The 27,174-nt window shown below is 38.5% G+C and overlaps 1 protein-coding gene across 3 annotated transcripts in view; it reads left to right on the top strand.

Moving 5' to 3' along the window:
• The window catches only part of LOC140195915 (cilia- and flagella-associated protein 337-like), a 50,918-nt gene that overhangs the window by 5,583 nt on the left and 18,161 nt on the right, over window positions 1–27,174 (top strand). For 2 of the 3 annotated variants that reach the window (XM_072254584.1, XM_072254585.1), the window contains exons 3-14: window positions 404–844; window positions 4,645–4,821; window positions 5,711–5,885; window positions 7,721–7,888; window positions 9,435–9,583; window positions 14,197–14,430; window positions 16,384–16,548; window positions 21,881–21,996; window positions 23,341–23,471; window positions 24,407–24,505; window positions 25,069–25,221; window positions 26,261–26,448. In XM_072254584.1, the coding sequence (XP_072110685.1) occupies window positions 404–844; window positions 4,645–4,821; window positions 5,711–5,885; window positions 7,721–7,888; window positions 9,435–9,583; window positions 14,197–14,430; window positions 16,384–16,548; window positions 21,881–21,996; window positions 23,341–23,471; window positions 24,407–24,505; window positions 25,069–25,221; window positions 26,261–26,448 (2,196 nt within the window). The remainder of the gene's footprint in view (window positions 1–403; window positions 845–4,644; window positions 4,822–5,710; window positions 5,886–7,720; window positions 7,889–9,434; window positions 9,584–14,196; window positions 14,431–16,383; window positions 16,549–21,880; window positions 21,997–23,340; window positions 23,472–24,406; window positions 24,506–25,068; window positions 25,222–26,260; window positions 26,449–27,174) is intronic. The other variant, XM_072254586.1, reaches the window with a different exon arrangement.

Here is a 27,174-nt window from a genome sequence, read left to right on the forward strand (position 1 = left end):
AGATAAAATGTTGTTTAAGTTAAATTATTGGGAGCAAATCTATTTCTAGTGATGTGTTAAATAAAATTGTTTCTGTCATTTTATTAAATAAAATTCTTGTCATTTGAAGTTAAATGTTGTACCTATTAATCAGTTTGTTAATAAAAAAATATTTTATACAAATCTATTTTTCTAACTTGCTTGTGGTATTACTGAATAGAATTTATTTGCTAAGGCCAAATAATGGAAATATTAAAATTGTAACACACCTTCATTAAATTAATTTATGTTAATTTATTAACAGCCCATTGCTTTAAAATTGCTCTGTACCACTTGATGCCAAGTACAGTTTAGGATTGAATGTAATTAATCATCATATAATTTTATTATAAAACCAGTATTTATATGCTCTTTCCGCTTATAGCCACCAAATTTTAAAGAACTTGTGCCAGTTAATAGAAAGACCTTTATTGACAATATGTTCACTGCCCTTGGACGTGGTGTTGAAGAAGAATATGGAGATTTGTTTGACCGAATTGATGTTACAGGAGATGGTTTTGTTGACTGGGACAAAGTCATGACATTCATGCTTTTGGGTCATTATGAAAAAGAAGAGCGTGTGAAGTCTTCACTTGTTCCCCAGTGGAGAGATATTATATTGCTTCCATCACATCAAAAGGAACCTATTCAAAGTATAGTCTACCTGGAGAATTCACACCATTACCTTAGTCTGAGTAAAGATGGTTGGATGAGCGTTTGGGGTGAGAGCTTAAAGTTGGAGAAAACTTTACGAGTTGCCACTGATTCTGTGAGATTGCAAGACCTTTGGGTAACAAGTATGGTGTCCTTAGCAAATGTGAACAAGGTAGGATTACACTTCTAAAATACTGGCTACTTCTGAAACTGTGGGGAGAAAGGGCATTATAGAGTACTTTCTAAATCTGCTTGCATAATAAGATGTAATTGATTCCACATTAGTCTGGGATATAATCTGTATTAAAATAAAGCAATAGCTTGTTAATTATTTTCTAAAGGATTCATCAGAATGGAAATGTGGCCCATAGATCTTTATCTTATCTTGTCTGCAGCGTTTGATGCAATGAACAGTGAACAGCTCATCTTTCTTCAATGTCCCTCCTGCTGAATGGGACCTGCCACTCCCAGTTTTATTCTTCTTCATCTAGATATTGCCAAAACAGTTCTTACACTGACTTCTCTTCCCAACTCTCTACAGTTAAATTTTGACATCCTTAACATCCTTTGACATCTTGTTCCTTGTTGCTATTTTCATCTCTGTTCTCTCCGAGAGACTTGATCCAAAGACAGCCAAAGAGGGCTGAGTATATGGAATGACTACTTAGATTGGAAGGCTGTGACTTGTGTGACATTTAAAGCTCCATTGGATGTTGCAATACAAAGCCACATTTCCATAAGACCATATGACATAGGAACAGAATTAGGCCATTTGGCCCATTGAGTCTACTCCATCATTCAATCATGGCTGATCCTTTTGTCCTCTCCTCAGCCCCACTCCCCGCCCTTCTCCCCATAAGCTTAGATGCTGTGTTCAATCAAGAACCTACCAAGCTCTGCCTTAAATACACCCAATGACCTGACCTACAGGGCTGTCTGTGGTAACAAATTCCACAAATTCACCACCCTCTGGCTAAAGAAATTTCTCTGCATCTCTGTTTTTAAAAAAATGATAGCCCTCAATCCTGAGGCTGTGCCCTCTTGTCCTAGACTCCTCCACCATGGGAAAGATCCTTTCTTTGTCCAGGTCTTTTAACATTTGAAAGGTTTCAATGAGAACCCCCCCCCCCCCACCCCATCCTTCTTAATTCCAGCGGCACAGGCAAAGAGCCATCAAGTGTTCCTCATACTCTTTAATTCCTGGAATCATCCTTGTGAACCTCCTCTGAACCCTCTCCAATGCCAGGACATCTTTTCTTAGATAAAATGCCCAAAACCGTTCACAGTACCCAAGGTGAGGTCTCATCAGTGTCTTATAAAGCATCAGCATCACATCCCTGCTCTTATATTCTAGACATCTTAAAATTAATGCTAACATTTCATTTGACTTCCACAACAGTGACTTTACCTGCAAGGTAACCTTCAGGGTGTTCTGCACAAGGACTCCCAAATCTCTTTGCATCTCAAAACTTTGGATTTTCTCCCCATTTAGAAAATAGCCTGAACATTTATTTCTTCTACCAGAATACATGAACATGCATTTTCCAGTGTTGTATTTCATTTGCCACTTTCTTGCCCATTAATCTGTCTAAGTCCTTATGAAGCCTTCCTGTTTCCTCAACACTACCTGCCCCTCCACCAATCTTTGTATCATATTCAAACTTGGCAGCAAAGTCATCTATTCCATCATCTAAATCATTGATATACAACATAAAAGAAGCAGTCCCAACACAACCCTTCTGGAACACCACTAGTCACTGGCAACCAACTAGAAAAGCATCTGTTTATTCCCACTCATTGCCTCCTACCAATCAGCTAATGATTTAACCATGCTAGTAACTTTTCTGTAATACCATGGGTGCTTAACTGGGTAAGCAGCCTCATGTGTGGCAACCTGTCAATGGCCTTCATAAGCTCCAAATATACAACATCCACTGCATCCATCCTACTTGTAATCTCCAGAAAGGATTCCAGCAGGTTTGTGAGGCAAGATTTTCTCTTAAGGACACCACGCTGACTTTGTCCTATCTTGTCCTGTGTCACCAAGTACTCCATAACCTCATCCTTAACAATAACATCTTCCCATCTGGCATTGGCCTGAGGTCAGGCTAACTAGTCTATAATTTCCTTTCTGTTGCTTTCCTCCTTTCTTAAAGAGTGGAGTGAAATTTACAATTTTCCAGTCCTCTGGAGCTATTCCAGAGACAAATGATTCTCGAAAGATCATTACTAATACCTCCACAATCTCTACTCCTACCTCTTTCAGAATTCTAGGGAATATTTCATCTGGTCTAGGTGACCTACATAGACCTTCAGTCCTGACGAAGGGTCTTGGCCTGAAACGTCGACTGTACCTCTTCCTAGAGATGCTGCCTGGCCTGCTGCGTTCACCAGCAACTTTGATGTGTATAGCCAATCCCCTAGTAGTCTCAATGACAAACTGCTCTTAAAAGACAACTTGTAGACTTTCCACAAATTTACTCTCCTGAGGTCCATTATCAACCTGATTTTCCCAATTTACCTGCATGTTAAAATCTCCCATGGCTATCATAACATTGCCCTTTTGACACACCTTTTCTATTTCCCATTGTAGTCCACATCCCAACTACTGTTTGGAGCCTGTATATATTTGCCATCAGAGTCCTTTTACCCCTGTAGTTTCTTAATGCAATCCACAAGGATTCAGCATCTTTCTATCCTATGTCACATCTTTCTAAAGATTTGATGCTATTCTTTACCAGCAGAGCCACACCGTCCCCTCTGCCTACCTTCATATCCCTCTGATACAATGGGTAACCTTGGCCATTCAGCTCCCAACTACATCCATCCTTCAGCTACATTTACTAATATTTCCAGGTTTACTAATGAAGCAATGATATTGTGTACATTTAAGCAGCACCATAAACAAGAAAGATTGAGCTAATTGGCTAAAATGTGGCAATTGATTTTAGTTTGCTGACTGTGTTACCCTTTTTGGACCAAAAAGTGGTTGGATTATAGCAATAAGTCAGATATATCAGTGTAGACATTTGGGGTTTTTTGTACATAGTTCATCCAGTGGGGCATGGTTGCAAATATGGAAAATTATAAAAGATTTATGGAATTTCAGCCTTTGTATCTGAAGGACCAGAATACAAATGATCGATATTAAGTTACTGCTAAGCAAATCATTGTCTAGACTCTAGAGCACTAAAATGCATTGCATCTTATCTTCGACACATTGGCTTTGGAGGAAATGTAACTTGACCAGGCTGTTATCATTTAAGTTTAATATTAGATTACAAGGAGAGATTATACAAACTAGGTTTGTTCTGAATGATAGCTTTTTTTTTGTTAAACAAAGTAATAAGCAGTATCGTGAAAAAGATTTTAGGTTAAATGTCCTACTGCTGTTCCAATGTCCCCTTGCATTTAGAATTAAAAGGTAGTTGTGGTGGGGTAACTTGATTTTTCTGAAGGTAACTAATAGATAGAAAAAAAGACCAGGAAGCATAGTTCGGGGGTTTGGGAATGAAGTTGGGGAATATTTCCTCAAGTACAGTAAATATTTGGATCTCTTTCACAAGTGGCAAGATATGGGAAGTTTGTTTCAAATTTTAAATCTGAAACTGACAAGTAACCATTGGTTTTGAGGGAATCTGGGGGAAATGCAGGATTATGATATTGGGTTGTGCATAATTTTATTAATAGTTCAACAGATCTGAATGCTTTAGTGTTTTTTAGTGTGTCATATGAACACTGTTGAACCATTGTGTTTGCAGAAATGCTAATAGTAACTGTGTGTCAAAAGTTCAGTATCAATTAAGCAATATTTGGGTACTGTGCACGTCCTGTTCTTTAATTGACATCAAGTTTGGATTAGTTTCAGTTATGACCTAATTATTGTTAACGAGGCACAATATTGATCTCTACGTTTTGCTTAAAAACTCTTTCACATGCTACAAATAGAATCATTTCATGTTCTTTTCAAAGATAGCTGTTGCCTTTACCAGTAAGGAGATTTGCTTCTATGATTTTAATTCCAAAGAAGAATTTTCTTGCCAATACAAACTTTACGGGTTATGGAACATTCTTATCTGTATGCATTATTGGTATAACCCAGAAGATGGAAATGAAGCAATTCTCACCTTTGGTGATGTTTGTGGAGAGGTAAGTTGCAGTGATCACTAAATGTATTTGTTCTAGTGCCGTTAGTTTAAGATTTTTGCTGTCTTCATTTGATTGTTTGCCAAAGATCATTTATTTAACTATCCACCAATTTTTTTTGTAGCCAAGATGAGCCAAAAATACAATATCTCAGATTTCAAAAGAAAAGTTGAAAGAAAAATATTTGGTAAAAAAAAATCTGATATCAGCTTAAGATGTACCTTCATTGAATCCAGGCTTATTTTTGAGGCAATTTTCAGGAGAGTACACTGTCAGATGAAGTAGTGGAGCAGATATGATAGCAATGTTTAAAAGACATTTAGTTAGGGCTATGAACAGGAAGGGAATGGAGGAATATAGAACGTGTGTAGGCAGATGGAATTAGTTTGGGCTGGCATCTCAGCACAGGCAATGTGGACCAAAAGGTTCTATAACAAATTTAACAGAATTTTAACAAATCCATATAATAGCCCATGAATGATTACATCTCACTTAGTGTTACCCTAACAGTCGGTTGCTTTCCTATTCTTATTAATGTTCTTTATCGATCTGAATAGGGATCAAAGAGAAAAGTGTAATTCTGTTTATGTTCAGAAATCTACTTTACTCAACAACTGGATACAATGCCTGCACAATGATCTGGATGAACTGTGCTGCATTGTTTTGAACAGCTACCTTCTCAAATCCTGTGGTATTATAACATTACAACAGTACATCAGCACCAGTTAAGTGAAAGGTTATGAACATTTTTGTGTTCAATAAAGCTCCTGTAGAGTTGGGCGAACTTACCGCAAATCCATTGTGTTCTTTATGTATCATAAATTTGCTGTAGTCATCTCCTTTAGTAGTATGTTCTTAAATTTATTATCGACTTTTTGTTTCTTTCTTGCAGGTTAATGCTATCTGTTTTACCACAGTTTTAATTTCACTTTTCGAGAGACCAGCCAGTTCAACAGACGAGCAGGAGACGGCCATTGCTATTAGCTGGCAGGAGCTGGTCAAAGGAAGTCACAAGTGCTGCTTCATCTTAAATCACAAGGGGCATAGTAAAGAATGGGTCAGGCAAGGTACATGGACTACATTATCTGCTTTATCTGGTGTATTGGATATGTTGTATCAGTTTCCTGGAGTAAAGGGTGTGGTTTTTGCTCATAATCTAAAACCTTCTGTGAAATGACAGAAAGAGCAGCCTTTTAGAATATGATTGTTTAGTATTTTCTGCAACCATTTAAAAAACCATGCTCTATGTAAAAGTGGTAGCATTTTCCATTTTTATTAGGGCACTGGAAATAATTATTATTCTGAAATAAATAATTTTGATGGAAAGGCCAGATCTACCCAACGTGGTTAGGAAACAATTCCCTTTCCTGAGCTTCAAAAAGGAACAATGTACAGGACACAAGTGTAAACTGATACCTGCTGAGGCCAAACCTCAACTTCTGTGTAGAATAAGGACTGTGCTGTTAAGATCTATCAAGGTAATGAAGACCATGTTTATGTGCATTCAGATTGGAGCTGAAATATTTGCAACATTTCATATTTTGCTATCTATTTCCAGATAAGTCAAAGTGAGAGTTATTCCTTTTCTGGAGATGAGCGGGTAGTGAGAAGCAAGGACTTGCTTGGATTGTAATGTGCTGCAGGATGTCTGTAACTTCATGCATTATTTTGCATGTATTAGAATGCAGCTTTCTCAGCCTGCAGAGGGGGTGGTACTCCATGATGTCAAATTCCATTCCACATCTCAGCAAATGATTAAGCCCCTGCCTGCATGCAGCAAGACGAAGCCAACATTCAGGCATGGGATCATAAGAGGGAAGTAATACTTGTGCCACAAAAGTACTGGTCAATGGTCATTTCCAGCATGAGACAACTTATCTACCTTTTTTTGATGTTGCATGGTATAATAGTATTGTATCTCCTACCATCAATACCCACTGAATTAAAATCCATCATTACGAGCCACATAAACACACCATGGTTGCAAGGATAAGTCAAAGGGTGGGTATCTCTGCAAGTGGCTTACCTTCTCACATTCCAGTGCCTTTCTACCATTTATGTGGCACAAATCAGGAGCCTGGTGGAATAATCTCCACTTAAGTGGATGAGTGCAGAGCTAACAAATCTCAAGAAGCCCAAAATCATCCGGGACAAAGTAGTCCATTTGACTGACACTCCATGATCTATGCTAGGGGGCATTTATCCCAACCACTACTGGTGTACAAAGCTATAACATGACAAGGTACAAAATGCATAGCAGTTCCTCACCTAGGCTACTGTGTCAGCAAATCTCAACCCATGGTGTTTGCACCAAAAAGGAACACCCCCATCTGCTAATTCCCTTTTGACTTGTGCATCTTCTTAATTTCAAAATATATTAGGGGCCCTTGTATATCAATGAGCTTCAATCTGTAACTCCCGCCCTAACACCTCAGTGGGAATACCTTCACCAGGACTGCGGCCATTCAGGAAGGTGGCTCATTAAATTAAAGATTGGTAATAACTGCTACACCACTTAAAAATAAATAGTTAATAATGTTCTGAATGCCCCCTAACCCATCCTATCTCACTTCAACATCACCTTTGTATCCATTTTGGGCAGACACAGGTTTAACTCTAAACTATCATTAGCCAGTCCATCGTTCCTGTTCTCCAGGTTTTTCCAATTCCATTGCAACCTTAAAGAGAACCTCAAAGATCCCTGGACATTGTAGTTAATTCCTGTCTTTTCTCCCAATCGCCATATCTCGGGAGAAATGACAAGGTAACTTTCCCTTTGATTCTTCAAATTAAAGGAATCATTATGTGGTTGGCATCAGGCACCACCTAGTTCCAAGCAAAGGACATTCTTACTTGTATTGCGTGTGTGCATTACTAATGCTTGATTGCTTTTGTTCTCCAGTGAGTTACTGCTCTCACTTGGAGATTTTCATTTCTTGTGCTACTACTGACTTGAACACAATAGTCCTGGGCTGGAGAGAAAAAGGAACAACCACACTTAAAGTCACTGCTTTTCACGTTACTGAAGGTGTAAATGCATTTGATTACCACCCTGGGCTCAACTTAATTGGTAAGTGAGTTTGTGTTTTTCTGTCTTCAAAATTGAACCTGAAGCTCTGTAAGCTCATGATTCGTAATAGAACAGAAAAAAAATTGGGGAGTAATTTTAACTGTTCTTTTATGCTATCTTATAATATTATCAAATACTTAATAAATTAATTTTAAATATCCTTAAAAGCATGAATAATTTCTTGAGTTCAGCTGTTTTTCAGAAGCCCAATTTTACCTCAAATTTTCAGCAATTTTACAGCAAAGTTAGATTAGTTAGACTTGCATTGCACTATCACAGGAGTCTGCTTAGAGAGGGATAGGATACGATTGGGGCTTGTGTTTGCCAAATGTATTGAAGCATGGGACGTGGAATAATTATATAGTTTTCCAATAAGGTTTGTATGAAAGTTTGCATCCAAGAGAGTTTATATCTCCAGTCTATGGAAGCTCAATTATAGGTTTCTATTTTTAGATTCAGATACATTTATTTATCATAGGTACATAAAAATATAAAGTGAAATGCAACATTTACATTAACAGCCAAGATAACCTAACAATGTGCTGGAGGCAGCCTGCACGTGTCTCCACACATTCCTGCACCAACATAGTACCTCCCATAATGCTCAGCAGTGAGAGTGAAGCAAAACCAGCAAAGCAAGCCAATTTACATACACTGACAGGCCGCCAAACTGTCTCTGGGTCTCCAACCTCAAATCCTTGGCCCCCGACTCAGAGATTCACTGACATTGGGCCTCTGATTTCCAGATGTGCCAACCTAGGGGCTTTAACCTTCAGGCCTTGACTTCCAGACTCACCAGCTTTGGTCTTTGACCTTCGAGTTTCCACCTGCGGTATTTACTCCACCATGTGCTTATCACTCCATTTTGCTCTGTGGGCCATGACCTCTGGACTTGGATGGATTTCTGTCCCTGGGACTTGCTGACCTGGGGGTCACAAGCCCTTGCCCTCAGAGTCCGTTGACCATATTCCTTGGCCATGGGGATCATGGTCTTTATCCCCATCATTTGCCGACCTGACTCACGGGGGATTGCTGACCTTCGACTGCAGAGTTCTCCAACCTGGAATAGACCCACTGACTCCTCCCTTTTACTCTTCATTTACTGTCCCTGATCTCTAGCTCCTCCCCATCCCTGTCCCTACATTCTGACCTGACCCCTAACTCGCCATGCTGTCTCCAAAAACATCCCCATAAATCTAAAACACAACTAACTCTGAGGCGTAACCTTGATGCCATCTATGGCATCTTGGTGTCATGATGGATCATGGAATAATTATTTTTTAAAATGAATTATGTTATCTGGGGGATAAAATACCCAGGTATGTTATCACTTAACATGATACTGCATCACATAATGTGTTATATCTCAAATAACTTAACACATTTATGCTGGGTTTCTATATATTTGCATTTGTTTTATTGAATATATATATCCCTTTCATAAAGACTATTAGCTTTAAAAGATTGTATTAAAGTGCAATGTCATTTTTTAATCAGTATTATAGATAATAGCTCATCTGATAAAACTGCATTTTATTCCTACTAGCTTCAGCTGCTGTAGATCATCACATTTACCTCTGGAACCCTTATGTAATGTCTAAACCCAATGGAGTTTTACAAGGTCACCTAGCTAGTGTAATAGCTGTACAATTTAATGTGTCACGAAAACAACTCTTTAGTTTTTCTAAGGACAAGGTGAGAATAATTTTCTTTTGATATATTCACAAATATATTAAATAACAAGAAACATACAGTTCAAAAGCAAAATGCTATGAGATAAAGACAGAGAATGTTGGATCTTCTCAAATGGTAGCAGACAACTGCAGGAAACATGAAGTTGTGATAGTAAAGGATTTTAATTTTCCACATATTGATTGGGATTCCCATACTGTTAAAGGTCTAGATGGGTTAGAGTTTGTAAAATGTGTTCAGGAAAGTTTTCTAAATCAATATATAGAGGTATCAACTAGAGGGAATGCAATATTAGATCTCCTATTAGGAAACAAATTAGGATAGGTGACGGAAATGTGTGTAGGGGAACACTTTGATTCCAGTGATCATAACACTATTAGTTTCAACTTGATCATCGATAAAGATAGATCTGGTCTTTGGGTTGAGGTTCTAAACTGGAAAAAGGCCAAGTTTGAAGAAATGAGAAAGGATCTAAAAAGCATGGTTTGGGACAGGTTGTTCTCTAGCAAGGATGTGATTGGTAAGTGGGAGGCCTTCAAAGGAGAAATTTTGAGTGCAGAGCTTGTGTGTTCCTGTCAGGATTAAAGACAAAGTGAATAAGTATAAGGAACCTTGGTTCTCAAGGGATATTGGAACTCTGATAAAGAAGAAGAGGGAGTTGTATGACATGTATAGGAAACAAGGAGCAAATAAGGTGCTTGAGGAGTATAAAAAGTGCAAAAAAATACTTAAGAAAGAAATCAGGAGGGCTAAAAGAAGACATGAGGTTGCATTGGCAGTCAAGATGAAGGATAATCCAAAGAGCTTCTACAGGTATATTAAGAGCAAAAGGATAGTAAGGGATGAAATTGGTCCTCTTGAAGATCAGAGTGGTCGTCTATATATGGAACCAAAAGAAATGGGGGAGATCTTAAATGTGTTTTTTGGAAACTGGCATGGAGTCAATGGAAATAAGGCAAACAAGTAGTGAGGTCATGGAACCTATACAGATTGAGGAGGAGGAGGTGCTTACTATCTTGAGGCAAATCAGAGTAGATAAATCCCCAGGACCTGACAGGGTATTTCCTCAGACCTTGAAGGAGACTAGTGTTGAAATTGCAGGGGCCCTGGCAGATATATTTAAAATGTTGGTATCTATGGGTGAGGTGCCGGAGGATTGGAGGATAGCTCATGTTGTTCCATTGTTTAAAAAAGGCTCTAAAAGTAATCCGGGAAATTATAGGCCGTTAAGTTTGACGTTAGTAGTAGGTAAGTTATTGGAAGGAGTACTGAGAGATAGGATAGGAGAGATTGGATAGACAGGGACTTATTAGGGGAGAGTCAACATGGCTTTGTGCATGGTAAGTCATGCTTAACCAATCTATTAGAGTTTTTCAAGCAGGTTACCAGGAAAGTGTATGAAGGGAAGACAGTGGATGTTGTCTACATGAATTTCAGTAAGGCCTTTGACAAGGTCCTGCATGGGGGGTTAGTTAGGAAGATTCAGTCACTAGGTATACATGGAGAGGTAGTAAATTGGATTAGACATTGGCTCAATGGAAGAAGCCAGAGAGTGGCAGTGGAGGATTGCTTCTCTGAGTGGAGGCTTGTGACTAGTGGTGTGCCACAGGGATCAGTGCTGGGTCCATTGTTATTTGTCATCTATATCAATGATCTGGATGATAATGTGGTAAATTGGATCAGCAAATTTGCTGATGATACAAAGATTGGAGGTGTAGTGGACACTGAGGAAGGTTTTCAAAGCTTGCAGAGGGATTTGGACCAGCTGGAAAAATGGTCTGAAAAATGGCAGATGGAGTTTAATTCAGACAAGTGTGAGGTATTGCACTTTGGAAGGACAAACCAAGGTAGAACATACAAGGTAAATGGTAGGGCACTGAGGAGTGCAGTAGAACAGAGGGATCTGGGAATACAGATAAAAAATTCCCTAAGAGTGGCGTCACAGGTAGGTCGTAAATAGAGCTTTTGGTACATTGGCTTTTATAAATCAAAGTATTGAGTATAAGAGTTGGAATGTTATGTGAGGTTGTATAAGGCATTGGTGAGGCTGAATTTGGAGTATTGTGTGCAGTTTTCGTCACCAAATTACAGGAAAGATATTAATAAGGTTGAAAGAGTGCAGAGAAGGTTTACAAGGATGTTGCCGGGACTTGAGAAACTCAGTTACAGAGAAAGGTTGAACAGGTTAGGACTTTATTCCCTGGAGCGTAGAAGAATGAGGGAAGATTTGATAGAGGTATATAAAATTATGATGGGTATGGATGGAGTGAATGCAAGCAGGCTTTTTCCACTGAGGCAAGGGGAGAAAAAAACCAGAGGACATTGGTTAAGGGTGAAGGAGGAAAAGTTTAAAAGCAGCATTGGCGGGGGTTGGCTTCTTCACACAGAGGGTGGTGGTAGTGTGGAATGAGCTGCCAGATGAGGAGGCTCACTTTTAACTTTTAAGAAAAACTTGGACAGGTACATGGATGAGAGGTGTATGGAGGGACATGGTCCAGGTTCAGGTCAGTGGGACAAGGCAGAAAAATGGTTCGGCACAGCCAAGAAGGGCCAAAAGGCCTGTTTCTGTGCTGTAATGCTCTATGTTTCTATGGTAGGCAGAATCTGTGAAGAGTGGACAAGTGTTAACTTTTCATGTCAACTGACTTTTACGAGGATTAATTGCTTTAAAAGATTTTCCAACATGGTTTCAGAAATTTACTTTGGAAAAATTTAAGTAAATATCTCTACAGTGTTGAAACCAAGATCTAAACTTAAGTAGATTGGTATGAGAGTATCAGTATACTTACCAAGTTGTACAGCACCAAAACAGGCCTTCAGGCTCATCAAGTACAAGCCGATCTTCAACTGCCCACTTACATTAATCCTCCATTATTTCCTTTTCTCATTCTCCCTATAGCTCAGAATCAGGTTTACTATCACTGACATGTCATAAAAAATTGTTGTTTAGCAGCAGCAGTACTGTGCCAGACATAAAAATTACTGTAAATTACAAAATTAAGTAGTGCAAAAGGTAAAGAACCTCTTGCCCGATGTAGTAACACAAAGAGGGCATGTCCTGGATGGAGAGGGTCTTTAATGATGCAAGCTGCCTTGTTGAAGCACTGCCTTTTGGAAATATCTTTAAATGTGAAGATGCTTCTGCCCATGACGTACTGCAGAGTCTAGAACCCTTTGAGGACCCTTGTGATCCTGTGATTTGGAGGCTCCATACTAGGCTGTGATACAACCAATCAAAATGCTGTCCACAGTGGGAATTTGCAAGACTCTTTGGTGCCATACCAAGTCCCCTCAAATTTCTAATGAAGTAGAGCATAGCCTCATCTTCTTTGTAATTGCATTAATGTGTTGGGCCCAGTGTAGATCCTCTGAGATGTTGATGCTCAGGAACATGAAACTGTTTACTCTTTCCGTAGCTGATGCCTCAATTGAGGACTAGTCTACATTCTCCTGACTTCCTCTTCCTGAAGTCCTCAATCAATTTCTTGGTCCTGCTGCCATTGAATGCAAGGTTATTGTTGCGACACTACTCAACCAGCTGATCTTCCTCACTTCTCTCAGCTTTCATCTCTCACTATATACACAAGCCAGTAGCCAATTATCTTACCAACCTGCACATGTCTGGGATGGAAACCAGAACACATGCAGTTAAAGAGAAAATGTGCTATTTAAACATAGACAGCACCTAAACTTGAATCAAAGTCTCTGGTATTGTGAGGCCATGACTCTGCTAGATGTGCTACTGTGTTACCTATCTATGTTCAAATGACTGAGGTAATGATCAGTACTCTTAAAGCCAAAGCCTTTAACAGTGTTGATGTGCAGTGGCACCTGAAGATCAAAGTCCATTGTTTCCTAGAAGTGGCTACAGTGGGAATGGGGTGGTAAAGAAGACATTTGCCATGCTTGCCTTTATTAGTTGAGAAACTGAATTCAGGAATTGAGAAGCTATGTTACAACTTTATAAAACTTTAGTTTGGCCATATCTGGAGTGCTGCATTCAGTCCTGGTCGCACCATTATAGGAAGAATGTCAAGGTTCTGGATAGGGTGCAGAAGAGGCTTACCAGGATGCAGCTAGATTAGAGGACATGTGCTATAAGAAGCTGGGCAAACTTTGGTTACTTTTCTTTGGAGTGGTAGTAGCTGAAGGGAGATCTGAGTGAGTTTGTAAGATTATAATGGACATATATAGAGTAGTCAATGAGTAGCCTTTTCCCAGAATTGAAATGTCTAATACCAGAGGGTATATATTTAAGGCGAGAATGGATAAGTTCAAAGGAGATGTGTGGTTAAAATTGTTTAACACAGGGAGTGCTGGGTACCTGGAATGTACTTCCTGAGGTGTTAATGGAGGCAAATATGATGGAGGTGTTAAGGTAGCACTTAAAGAGGCATATGAATGTACAGGAAATGAAAGGTAGGTATAGACATTTTGTAGACAGAGGGATTGGTTTAGTTGGTCATTTGATTATTAGTTTAATTAGTTAGATAAAGCATTGTGGGCCAGAAGGCCTAATACTATACTGTTCTAAGTTATATTAAACCTACAAGAAACATTAAACACTGTTATGAGTTTTATCCCTCAGTCAGAATAATCATTTGAAACCGTTGTAGGTTTTGAGAATTTGGGACATGCACCATCAACTCTGTATCCAGCGACTTGCCGGTATGTTTCCGAAGTCTCTGGAATTTCAGACAATTCTGTGTTTTAATGAACCCTTTGGTCATCTGTTCATCACTTTCAACAATCAGCTGACATTGTTAGAAATGAAACAAGAAGCTGGCAATTCTATTACAAGTCATGAAAAACCAGTTACCTGTGTGCTTTATAATTCTCATTTCAAACAGGTGAGTAAAAATAGGAATAGAACAATACTCTTGATAACATTTAAGGTTGCCAATACTATAAGCTTTCTTAATGGTGATATGATTAAGTGTGTGAAGTCAATATTGCTAACTGCTTAAGTTGTAATTTGAACAAATACCATACATGCACTCACAAATATTAAACTTCTGTTGTTTAAAGAAAAATTGATCGCTTAATATTTCAGAAATAGAAGGATGCAATGTGACTTTCAGCACATTGTATCCTTCTCTTTCTGGAATATTAAATTTAAATCAATTAGGGAGTTTAAGGCAAAGGAACCCTTAGGAGAATAAAAGGACTTAGGATCCCTCAACCATCATGCTCTTGAACCAGAGCAGATAACTTCACTCTCCCCATCATGCATCTGTTCCCAGAAACTATGGACTCACTTTCAAGAACTCTTTATCTCATGTTCTTGATATTCATTTCTTATTTATTTATTATTAATAATTTTTTTCTCTTTGTATTTGCACTGATTGTTGTCTTTTGCACATTGGTTGTTTGGTCATCTTTGTTGCGTGTAGTTTTACATTGATTCTATTGTGGTTCCTTATATTTACTGTGAATGCCCACAAGAAAATGTAGTATATATGTACTTTGATAATAAATTTACTTTGAACTTCCTGCTTTCATTTACGTCTAGATTAATTTTATTTTTTTTGTTTTGGATCTTAAAGGGTGATCGCTGCATTACCGTCAGGAAGCAAATCATTAAAAATTAAAAACAAATCTCATAACTTTTCCATCCATTATTGATGGAAGTTCAATTACTACCAATAATTTTATGAGGTGATTTTCACTTCAGGAGGACTCCTTTGAATTATCTCCCATAAGCAAAGCGGAATTATAATCTAGTTTTTGTTGTGAGTTTTTACCCAAGAAATTAAGTAATATTTTTGCATCAATAATTTGAATATAATGGAGAAACATATTTTTGGTGTATTTTGATTTGTTGTTGTAAAGTTCCATTGATTTTTGTGATGAAACATAGGAAATTGAGACTGGATTTTATTTCTCAGTAACATTGAAAGCTGTGTTTTCCACCATGTGACGCAGAAATTCACTTTGCAAGCATTTGAATAATACCTGTTTGTTGTCCTTTGCAAATTGGTTGTCTGTCCATTCTGCTGGGAGCTGTCTTTCATTGATACTATTATGTTTCTTGTATTTACTATGAATGCCCATAAGAAAATGTACCTCAGGGTTGTATATGGTGACATATATGTACTTTGATAATAAATTTACTTTGAACTTTGAATAATGTAATAGAATTCACCCTATAGCTTGAGAGGGACAAGCTAAAATTAGATATATCAGTGTAACAGTTGATAAAGGTAATTACAGAAACATGAGCTAGCAAAAGTTGATTGGAAGGGGACCCTAACAGGAATGACAGCAGAGCAGAAATGGTAGGAGTTTCTGGGAGTAATTTGCAAGATGTAGGTTAATTTTTTCCTAAAGGGAAAGCTGTATTCTAATGTAAAAAACACAAGATACTGGATGAACTCAGCAAGTCAGGCAGCATCTATGGAAAGGACTAAACCGTCGATATTTCAGATTGAGACACAACATCAGGATTGGAAAGGAGTAGGGCAGAAGCCAGAATGGAAAATGGAACTCTGCTCGAAACACAAGGCAGAGCGGAAAAGGTGTGGCTCGAATTTTGGCTAACATTATGCCATGAACATTTTTGATAAAGTCAGAAAATGTATACAATACTTCAGCATTACTTTGCGAAAACATCCATTGAATTCGTCAAAAATAAATATTGGATGTTTTAAAAGTATTGAATTTCTAATTGAGTAAAGTATTCACTTTCTAATTTACCTTGTTTCCTCTTTTATCATTTTTAACTGAAATGATATCCTGTTTTGGAGCTTCATCTCTGATGGTCTGTTTAAATAGGATATGTGCATGATGTTCTTTCCTTGCAGGTTATCAGTTCAGATGTTGGGTCTACAATCACTATCTGGATGATTGAAACTGGACAAAAAGTAAAACAGTTTACTGGGTGTCATGGCAATTCTGAGATTACAACAATGGCACTCAATGAGACTGGGACTAGATTATTCACTGCAAGTGTTGATGGAACAGTGAAGGTAAAGTTATGATATAAATACAGCTCAGAAATCACATGTATTATGCTTGAGATTATATTGTAAAGAATTTGCTATTTACTTTTAATTTGTGCAAATTGATTCCTGGTCCAATGTTCAAAACTGAGGGTAGCAAATTCATGATAACTGCCACCTGTCAGATTTACAACATTTTCAGCTTTTTAACTTTCACCTGTTGACAGGCTTGAAAAATATCTTTCAGCACTGCACTGCAAACAAGTGAAAAAACACCTTTTGTTCCATTGTAAATGGTGACTCTCTGCTCTTCTCAGCCCAGCCCCAACCAACTTATCATGATTTCTCTGTTGGTTTTGAATTATTAAATTACTCACCCACCTGTATGTCACACTCTATTCCAGCCCCTTCCTCCATCCATTTAAGGCAAACTCTGTACTTACTTTAGCCCTATTTTAATACCTGCTTTCCAAGGTGTTTCCATCTTTCTGTGTCTATTCTCATTACATTCTACACATGGTGTTCTCAAGTGATCTTCAATCACCTTTTTAAGCTCTCTTCAATCACTCATTGTTTTTCTTAAGTTTTATTCAGAATGTTTTGAAGTGTACTTCCATGTGCCATTTGAATGCAAATTAGGTTTCATTACCTTTATATGTTTTCAGTATGTAATTTTCATCAGAATGCTGCATATTGATAAAGAGTGCACAGGCTGTATCACCCATAATTTCTATTTGCCGCCCTTAACTGAAAACCTAGGGGTTTCATTTTTCAGATTAGTGTGTTCTGACTGAGTTCAGGTCCCTGGTCTCTAGACTTTAATTGTCCATGTCTTAATTTGCAAAAAATAATGTTGTTATCACTTCTGTGCTTGACAGAGCTACAGTAATTTATTTTTAAAATTTCTGTCCATTTTCATCTTGTTGTTTCCTTTCTCTCCTTCTAGTAATCTAGTAATCGCTCACGCTTCTCTTCCTGATAGGCTGAATATCTTTTACACTCAGTTTGATGCACAGAATGATGTGCCAGTGAGGAAAGCCCCACTCCCAGCTGAGGAGCAGGCACTCTGAGTAATTGCAGCTGATGTGAGGAAGACTCTAGCCAGGATCCACTCATGTAAAGCTGCGGGGCCTGATAACCTACCTGCTCAGGTGCTGAGTGACTGGGCAGCCCAGTTAACTGAGATTCTAACAGACATCTTCAGCATCTCTCTGCAACAGTCCCCTGACCCTCAGACTTCAAAGCGGCCTCCATCATCCCGGTGCCCAAGAGGGAGACAGTAACCTGCCTCAACAACTACTGTCCTGTGTCACTGAACTCAACAACAAAGAAGTGCTTTGAGTGGCTGCTTATGGATCATATTAAATTCCTTTACATTCCGCTACATTGGACCCTTTCCGGTTTGCTTATCGCTCAAGTCGGTCCACTGAGGATGCCATAGCCTCTGAACTCCACCCTGTCCTGTCCCACTTGGAAAATGGTGCCTCATATGCCAGGATGCTGCTTATTAAATTCAGGTTGTTATAATCATCCCAGAGAAGCTGGTAAGTAAATTGTCCTCATTGGGGCTCACCACGTCTCTCTGCAACTGGATTCCGGACTTCTTGGCAGAAAGGCCTCAGTCAGTCCATGTAGGCAGAAACATCTTTTGTTCCATCGTGTTGAACACTGGTGCTCCCCAGGCCTGTGTGCTCAGCCTGTTGCTGTTTACGCTGCTGACACTTGACTGTATTGCTAGATCCAGTTCAAACCAAATCATCAAGTTCACTGATGACACTAGGAGTTGGCCTCATCAACAACAGTTAAGAGACAGCATACAGATCGGATGTAGAGCAGCTGGTGGAATGGTGTGAGCACAACATCTTGTGTCTCAACATTGGCAAGACCAAAGAAATTATTTTGGATTTTAGGAAGGTGCAGACTGACTCCTCTTCACAGCACATACAGGCCATTCCGTGGAGAGAGTTAGGAGTGCCAAATTCATGGGAGTGCACATAATGGTGGATCTCACCTGGTCCCTCACCATCACCTCGTTGGTCAAGAAAGCACAGTAGCATCTCCTCTTCCTGAGGGGATTGAGGCAAGTGAACGTCCCTACCAGCTGCATCACCACCTTGTACGAGAATTGCAAGGTACTGACCACAAGTCTCCACAAAGGATTGCAAGGGCTACTGAGAGTATTATTGCAGTCTTTCTTCCACCCGTTAGAGATATTTATCAGGAGTGTTACTTATGCAGGATTCCTAGCACTGTCAATGATCCCTGTTATCCATCTAACAATTTCTTTGATCCCCTACTACTAGGCAGGAGGTTCCATAGCATTAGGACAAGAATTGTTAGGATGGGGAATAGTTTCTTCCCCCAGGCCATAAGACTACTGAGCTCCCTGTCACTACCCAGGTCTCATCATGTATGATGTACCAGCAGCATTACACTGTTTACTTTGTAACTAGCATCATGTATCAAACTTAAAGCACACGGTATTGGGGGTAAGGTATTGGTGTGGGTGGAGAATTGGTTAGCAGACAGGAAGCAAAGAGTGGGAATAAACGGGACCTTTTCAGAATGGCAGGCGGTGACTAGTGGGGTACCGCAAGGCTCAGTGCTGGGACCCCAGTTGTTTACAATATATATTAATGACTTGGATGAGGGAATTAAATGCAGCATCTCCAAGTTTATGGATGACAGGAAGCTGGGTGGCAGTGTTAGCTGTGAGGAGGATGCTAAGAGGATGCAGGGTGACTTGGATAGGTTGGGTGAGTGGGCAAATTCATGGCAGATGCAATTTAATGTGGATAAATGTGAAGTTATCCACTTTGGTGGCAAAAATAGGAAAACAGATTATTATCTGAATGGTGGCCGATTAGGAAAAGGGGAGGTGCAACAAGACCTGGGTGTCATTATACACCAGTCATTGAAAGTGGGCATGCAGGTACAGCAGGCGGTGAAAAAGGCGAATGGTATGCTGGCATTTATAGCGAGAGGATTCGAGTACAGGAGCAGGGAGGTACTACTGCAGTTGTACAAGGCCTTGGTGAGCCCACACCTGGAGTATTGTGTGCAGTTTTGGTCCCCTAATCTGAGGAAAGACATCCTTGCCATAGAGGGAGTACAAGGAAGGTTCACCAGATTGATTCCTGGGATGGCAGGACTTTCATATGAAGAAAGACTGGATGAACTGGGCTTGTACTCGTTGAAATTTAGAAGATTGAGGGGGGATCTGATTGAAACGTATAAAATCCTAAAGGGATTGGACAGGCTAGATGCAGGAAGATTGTTCCCGATGTTGGGGAAGTCCAGAACGAGGGGCCACAGTTTGAGGATAGAGGGGAAGCCTTTTAGGACCGAGATTAGGAAAAACTTCTTCACACAGAGAGTGGTGAATCTGTGGAATTCTCTGCCACAGGAAACAGTTGAGGCCAGTTCATTGGCTATATTTAAGAGGGAGTTAGATATGGCCCTTGTGGCTACGGGGGTCAGGGGGTATGGAGGGAAGGCTGGGGCGGGGTTCTGAGTTGGATGATCAGCCATGATCATAATAAATGGCGGTGCAGGCTCGAAGGGCCGAATGGCCTACTCCTGCACCTATTTTCTATGTTTCTATGTATGCACCTTAATAGTTGTTAATTTATTTGGAGTAATATTACTTTTTGTGTTATGTGTATGAGTTACATGCACTGTGTTGTACACTTCAGTCTGGCGAAACATTGTCCTGTTTGGTGATATACGTATGTACAGTTGAATGACAATAGACCTAAACTTGAATTAACTTAATGCTTCAGGTCAATGACCTTTTATAAGAACTAGGAAACCTTTCTCTCTTGTTTTAGATCTACAAAATAAATTAAGTGTCTTAGATCAGGTAGAGTACAAAAAGAACTGAGTGACAGAAAATGTGATATTGACCCGAGAGAGACAAATGAAAATTCATTAATCACAACTGATCTGTCTGTGGAGAAGAATGGGTATAAGAGAGAAAGGAAATGTGTTGAACATTGCAGAACACATCTTCCTCTTTCCTTCAACATTCCAAAGGGACCATTCCCTCCGTGTCTTAATTGTGTGTTCTTCCGTCCCCACCATCATCCACCCCCTTTCTCACTTCATCTTTCCATGCAACCACAGAAGATATGACACCTGCCCTTTAAACTCTCCCTTTGTGTCATCCAGGGATCTGAGAGCTCACAATATAGACACCATTGCAGTGGTGCCTCCTCTATAGTGGATACACCAAATGAAATTTGGTGATCACAGAACATCTCTATTTAATCTCTAAGGGAGACTTTGAGCTTCAGTTTTGCTGCCATCTTGATTCTTCATCACACCCACAATCAGATTCAACTAAATTTTGCTTCTTATACTGTTCCAACAAAGTCAGAATTAAGGTTAAAGAACAGCTTCTCACTTGACTGATCATATTACCACACTTAGGACTCAACTTCAGAAATACCATCCTTTTCAGTGTGGTAGAACAGGCCAGTTTGATTATCAACTTGAGTTTTCTTTCTCCACAACTACTGCCTGACAAGTGTCTCTTTTAGTTCACACTTCATGATTTGTAATGTTCTGCATTATTTTTTCTCTCTCCCATTTTTGTTGTCATTCATCTCCTCTGTCTGTATCACCTCCAGAAAGATCAGTTGTTATTAACCAGTTTTTTTCAGCGGCTCTTAACTGGAACCAGCACAGGTTGTGTCATAAACCTCCCTCAGTCTCTGCTGTTGTAAACTTCAAGTATGTTCAGTTTCTAACCTGACCTAGTTCTGATGAATAGTCATCAACCTGAAACATAAAGTTTTTGGTCCATGTTTACTACAGAATCTAGCATGTTCTGTGTTTAATATTTGCCAAAAGTCTTCCTCTTTGACTTCCCAGATATACTCATATGTGACCTTTCTACCAAGTTGATAAGATTCCTGCGAAGTGACTTTGGATGTTTTTGCTAAAGTGACTAAATAAATAACAGCTGTTGCATTTAAGGCAGCTAAACTGTTACTGAGCACAAAGGACCCTCAACATGCATGGCATGACCTCTTCCATGAGGGAGAAGGTACAGGAGCCATCTACCATCTGATTTCTGAATGGTCCACGAACCCATTACCTCACTGTTCCTCTTTTGCACTTGTTTTCATTGTCACTTATAGTAATTTGTTATGCCTACACTGCGTTGCTGCCACAAGACAACTAATTTCACGACTATTGTCAGTAATAATAAATGTGATTCTGATTCTGAATAATACCAATTGTCTCCTAGAAGCCAATGGAATTTTAAAGAGAACCACTTGTGCCACTGTCTTTCAGCTTATAACTTCATATAATTTGAAGTATTTTATTTTATATTGTATCATTTTATTGGCAGATTTGGGACTTCAATGGACATTGTCATCATAAACTGAATGCAGGACGGGACCAAGCAGTTGAGATCTCCCAAATCCTGGTACTGAAAAGAAGTATTTTGATTCTTGGTTGGGAAAGGTATGGTGTTATCAAACAGTAAAGCCATTGAATATTAAAAAAAATGTTCTGGTTATCAAAATGCGTTTACAGCTTTTTTTCCCGTTGCTTTTGAGTGAGCTGTTACAGTGCTGAATTGCCATGAGACTGCTATTCCTGCAACTTGCAGCATAACTCGGGCTGCTGACTTCCTTGAGTAACCTGGCTCCCAGTGCAGTGCACAGCCTCTCATAGTGCAAATGGCTGGCTGAGCTGACAGAATGGCTTTGAGAGTTCATGATGGTCCATCCCCAGGCTCACCTCTATCAGTAATAATACTATAATTCAATGTCTTTGACATTTACAAACCTTGAAAATCATCCAGGAATGGCTTTATGGAAAAAGGTATGGAAAAAAGATACAACACACACACACTAAATTGAAACCATCCAGCAGGACTGAAAGAAGCTGCTGAAGGTTGTAAATTTAGTCGGTTCCATCTGGGTACCAGCCTACAAAGTACTCAGGACATCTTCAAGGAGCGGTGTCTCAGAAAGGCAGCATTCATTATTAAGGACCCCCAGAACCCAGGGCATGCCCTTTTCTCACTGTTATCATCAGGTAAGAGGTACATAAGCCTGAAGGCACACACTGGGCGATTCAGGAACAGCTTCTTCCCCTCTGCCACCCGATTCCTAAATGGACTTTGAACCCTTGAACACTACCTCACATTTTTAATATATTTTTTCTGTTTTTTACACAATTTTTAATCCATTCGATATACATATACTGTAATTTATTTATTATTATTTTTTCTACTATATTATGCATTGCATTGAACCACTGCTGCTAAGCTAATAAATTTCATGACATATGCCAGTGATAATAAACCTGATTCTGAAACATATAAGAAAGGCCTGCTCAACTTTGCCAGCTGTTGATTTCTCCCATTCATTTTAATATGACCATTGTACCTGCACCCATCACTCTAGCATGGCCTCTGCTGTCAGAATTGCTAACCGGACAGCATCTGTAGTTGGAGCTGTGCTAGTGAACACATTTGGTGCTCGCAGGAACAAGGGGGAGATGTCTAGGAAACCCTGTTCAGGGGTGGGGGATGTTTAGAGAGGTGTGATCAGTAGTGTCCCACACAGGATGAAAAGACCAGCCCTGCAGCACAGGCCTGACTTGTGCTTCAGTTTATGCCTAGAAATAGTACAGTTACTGCCTTATCCACAGGCATATTCTGCCAAATCCAGGCAGGTTTTGGGTAGTAATATACATCTATGGATGTTCAAAAACTACAGGTGTCCATATTCTGTAATTGTTAGAACCAGAATCATAGAATGTACAGAATTGCTCTATTTTAATATTTTTCTCTTCCAGCACAATTACTGTATTCAGAATGGACACCCTCACCGAGTTCCTTGTTCAGCCTTCAGAATGGAAGGGGAAAGCACAACACCACCATGACATACTTTGTGCAGCATTTTTACCACCTCAAACACTTGCCACAGGTTTACTCTTTCTTTCTATTTTACATATCAAAGTAATGATGATCATTCAGTTCTTCCAACTTATGGTATTAGTCATAGTTTGCAAATCAAATTAGTGTTGTCAATAATTACAGTGGCTATTTATATCAAAGCTGCAAGGTTAATGCACATTTAAATTATTACTTATCATAACTTCAAATACATGTATTATGTAAACATTATTATCTCTATAGTTGCCCTGTGTTCAGTTTTCTGAATTTCTGTATATGTGGATGGACAGATCACATCAGACTAAAAGTATTTTGAGATCCATATCATTTCTACTCACTACAATTCAAATAAAGAGGTGTAACCAGTAAAAATAATGACATGCCGCACATATATATGAGCTTAAATGTTATGCAGTACTCCCCAGTGTTGATAGTATTTGACCCTATTAGATCTTGTGCTGCATTAAGAGTGAGACCTTCAACCAAATCTTTGGTAGATTTGGGACTTCAAATGGCAATGCCATCATAATCTTTGAAGGAGATTGTAGTTCGTGGGTAGAATAGTGGGTATAGGGATGGAAATATAAGCATTTACTAAGTTGGGGGAACTATTCCTGCTGTTTTGGTATATCAGGAAATCTAAGGAGGTGCTTACCTTATGGACTAAAGCTCTCTTTACCTGCCTCTGTCTGCCAGGTTACCTGAGTGCTGGGATAGCTGGGCACCTCAGATTAAAAACTGACTTATGGTTAAAATGAAGGCAGGCAAATACAACCATCTTGCATTCACAGCTTTGTCAAAGTTAGAGGTGTGGTGAAATCACATTCCTTTCCTGTTCTAGATTGTTATTCCTTCAAGATTTTCCTTCTGTCTAGATTCAGGACAACAGTAATGTCGTTTTTATATTTCATGAATGGAAACAGAACTTAATTAATGAGGAATAATAATCAAATATAATCTCTGCAGGTAGTTATGATGGGGAGATTGTAATATGGAATAATATTTCTGAAAATGCATCATGTAGATTTCATCCATGTTTCAATCAAGCATTACAACACAAACCAGGTAAATTAAATTCACCTTTTGTGGTAAGTTGTTTTTTAATGGTAGATGTCACTTGGAAAGATATTCCTATTTTTTCACAGATTTAAATCTTTAAAAGAATCTTATGGTCTCAGCACTGGCTTTCCCACTAAGTGAGTGGGGGTGCAGTGTAAATCCATCAGTCTAAATTACCTCAGAATTTTGCTATCTTTGTTATGATATGGGTCAGCTAATATTTTGAGTACACCATTCATACTTGGAGCCATAATTATTTAATTTTTACCTTCACCTGGTGTAGAAAATCTCACAACGTAACAGTTGTCTGGCTGATATTTTCCACATTGATTAAACCTCACAGTAGAATTATTCACATTCTAAAACAAAAAAAGCCTGACAGTTGATGATTAGTGAACAGATAAAACAAGCAGACCTTCACAACATTCAAATTCTATGTTTTTACATTAAAGAAAAAATATTTGTTCAATTTAACTTGAAAACTTTTCTCAAGCTTTAACTTCTACCGCATACTTAGCTTTTGCTTGTTTGTGATGTTAATAAATGCATTTCTGGTTTATCCATCACAGGCATTCAAGAGCAAGAAAGTCAAACACTAGGTAACTTTTCCATGATTTCAAATGGACATCCTTTGCATAGTCCCGGCAGTGAAGATAATGAATATCGCTATGTCATTACAAGAATGTTCTTTTTAGAGAGCAGAAGAAATGGTTCAAATATGGGTAAGAAAGAACACAATTTTGTGTGCTAACTAATGCGATGCTTGTACTTTGGTTATTTCTTTTGATCAATCCTGTTTCAAGTCATACACGTTTGTAAATATTTTAGTTCATTAAATTTTAAATTATTAAATTTATAGTACCAGCACATTTAAGTGAAAATAATATTACGACAATTTATGTATGTGAAATAACATAGACACTAAATATTATGTGGAGATCTTTAATTTCTAGACTCTATTCAGGGGTTTGTATTATGATTTGTAGGATAATTTTTAAAATAATGCATGTTTGCAATTCTAATTTTCCCCCACTCCAAAAATAAAAAAAAAACAGGATGGGTACAATCCTGCACCACGTTAATTCACAGTAGGATAAGATGTGAAAATGTGCATGTTAATTAATTGGATCCATCCCATTTTAGCAATGAAAAGACTGAAAAGTATTTTCAGATGATTTTGACTGATTTATGGACTACTTTGATGTTTTGCCATCTGTATCTCATGATAGCTGATAGTTATGTCTAGGTGACAAAGTTATTAGATGAGAATTTGCTTTAACGTCTTCAGGATCCATTGAATTCATGATGCAGCTTAGACGTATTTACCAGAGTAAATGGTATACTATGTAATAAATACTGTCAGTGAGAATAATATTACCAAACTGCAAAATTTAGATTTAGTGAACTGCAATACTTTTATGGGCATAGTCAATATATTAAGCTTTAAACTTTTAAATAAGATACTGATTATTACACAATCTGTTTCTCTATATCATTGTAGTATTTTATCTGCATAAAAATACGGAAACATTAAATTCAAAATTATAATCTCCGTATTTCAACACAAATTTTGAAGATGACTCCATTAATGTTATTATTTTAGTTGTCCAGAGTTTTCCAAAATGTAACTTCAAAGTGTATCATACAAGTTTTAATTTCTAATAACAGCTTCCACTGAAAATGTATAAAGCACATAGCATGATATAGAGTGTTTTAAAATTTTCTTGAAGTGATATTTTCCCAATGTATTTTACATTTTAGATGGAGCAAACCTAGTGTCCTGTGGTGTTTCTGGAATTGTTCGCCTTTGGAACACCTTTAAATGCCTACTTGTAGCTGAGTTTGAGGCACACGCTGATGCATTGTCCATCATTATGACAATTGATAAGAAAAATAACTACATTATTACAGGGGATGTAAATGGCTGTCTTAAGATTTGGAATATACAGGTAAAGAATTATCACTTGTTTGAGCTTATGTGCAATATAAACAAGTATTCCGCAATTATCAGTTTCCAAATTAATACAAATTCAGTTGGATGATGACGACTTGCAGTTGGTGTTTCTGCAGAGAATACCCATCTATGGCCTCTTCATTAAAAATCAGGGATAAAACACTGCACCTGTTGAAAATTCAAAATAAAAATAGTGAATGTTACAAAATGCATGTCAAGCAACGCGTGGAAAGAAAAGCAGCTAATCTTTCAGGTCTGGGTCTCCGCAACAGAGCAGTGAGAAAGGAAAGCAAGTTTGTCTGGATAGCAGAGAATGGGGAAGAGGTAGAGCAGTCACCTGCTACACTAGACCATCTAGTCTCACTCTATCAATAATATTACCTTTGTTGCACACTCACATTCTTGATATTTATTGTTTATTTATTTATCATTGTTCTGCTTTTTTTCTTTGTTGTACTTTCACAGATTGTTGTCTTTTACACATTGGTTGTTTGTTCATAAGCATGAGACAGTCAGCAGATACTGGAAATCCAAAGCAACAGACACACAATGCCTGAGGAACTCTGCTGGTCAGGCAGCATCTATGGAAAAGAGTAAAGAGTCGATGTTTTGGGCTGAGACTCTTCTTCTGAGTCTACCTTTTCCACAGATGCTGCCTGACCTACTATGTTCCTCCGGCATTTTGTGTGGGTTATTTGTTTATCTTCGTTGTGTGTAGATT

This window comes from Mobula birostris, chromosome 4 (assembly GCF_030028105.1).
Source record: "Mobula birostris isolate sMobBir1 chromosome 4, sMobBir1.hap1, whole genome shotgun sequence".
In the NCBI taxonomy this organism is placed as follows: Eukaryota; Metazoa; Chordata; class Chondrichthyes; order Myliobatiformes; family Myliobatidae; genus Mobula; species Mobula birostris.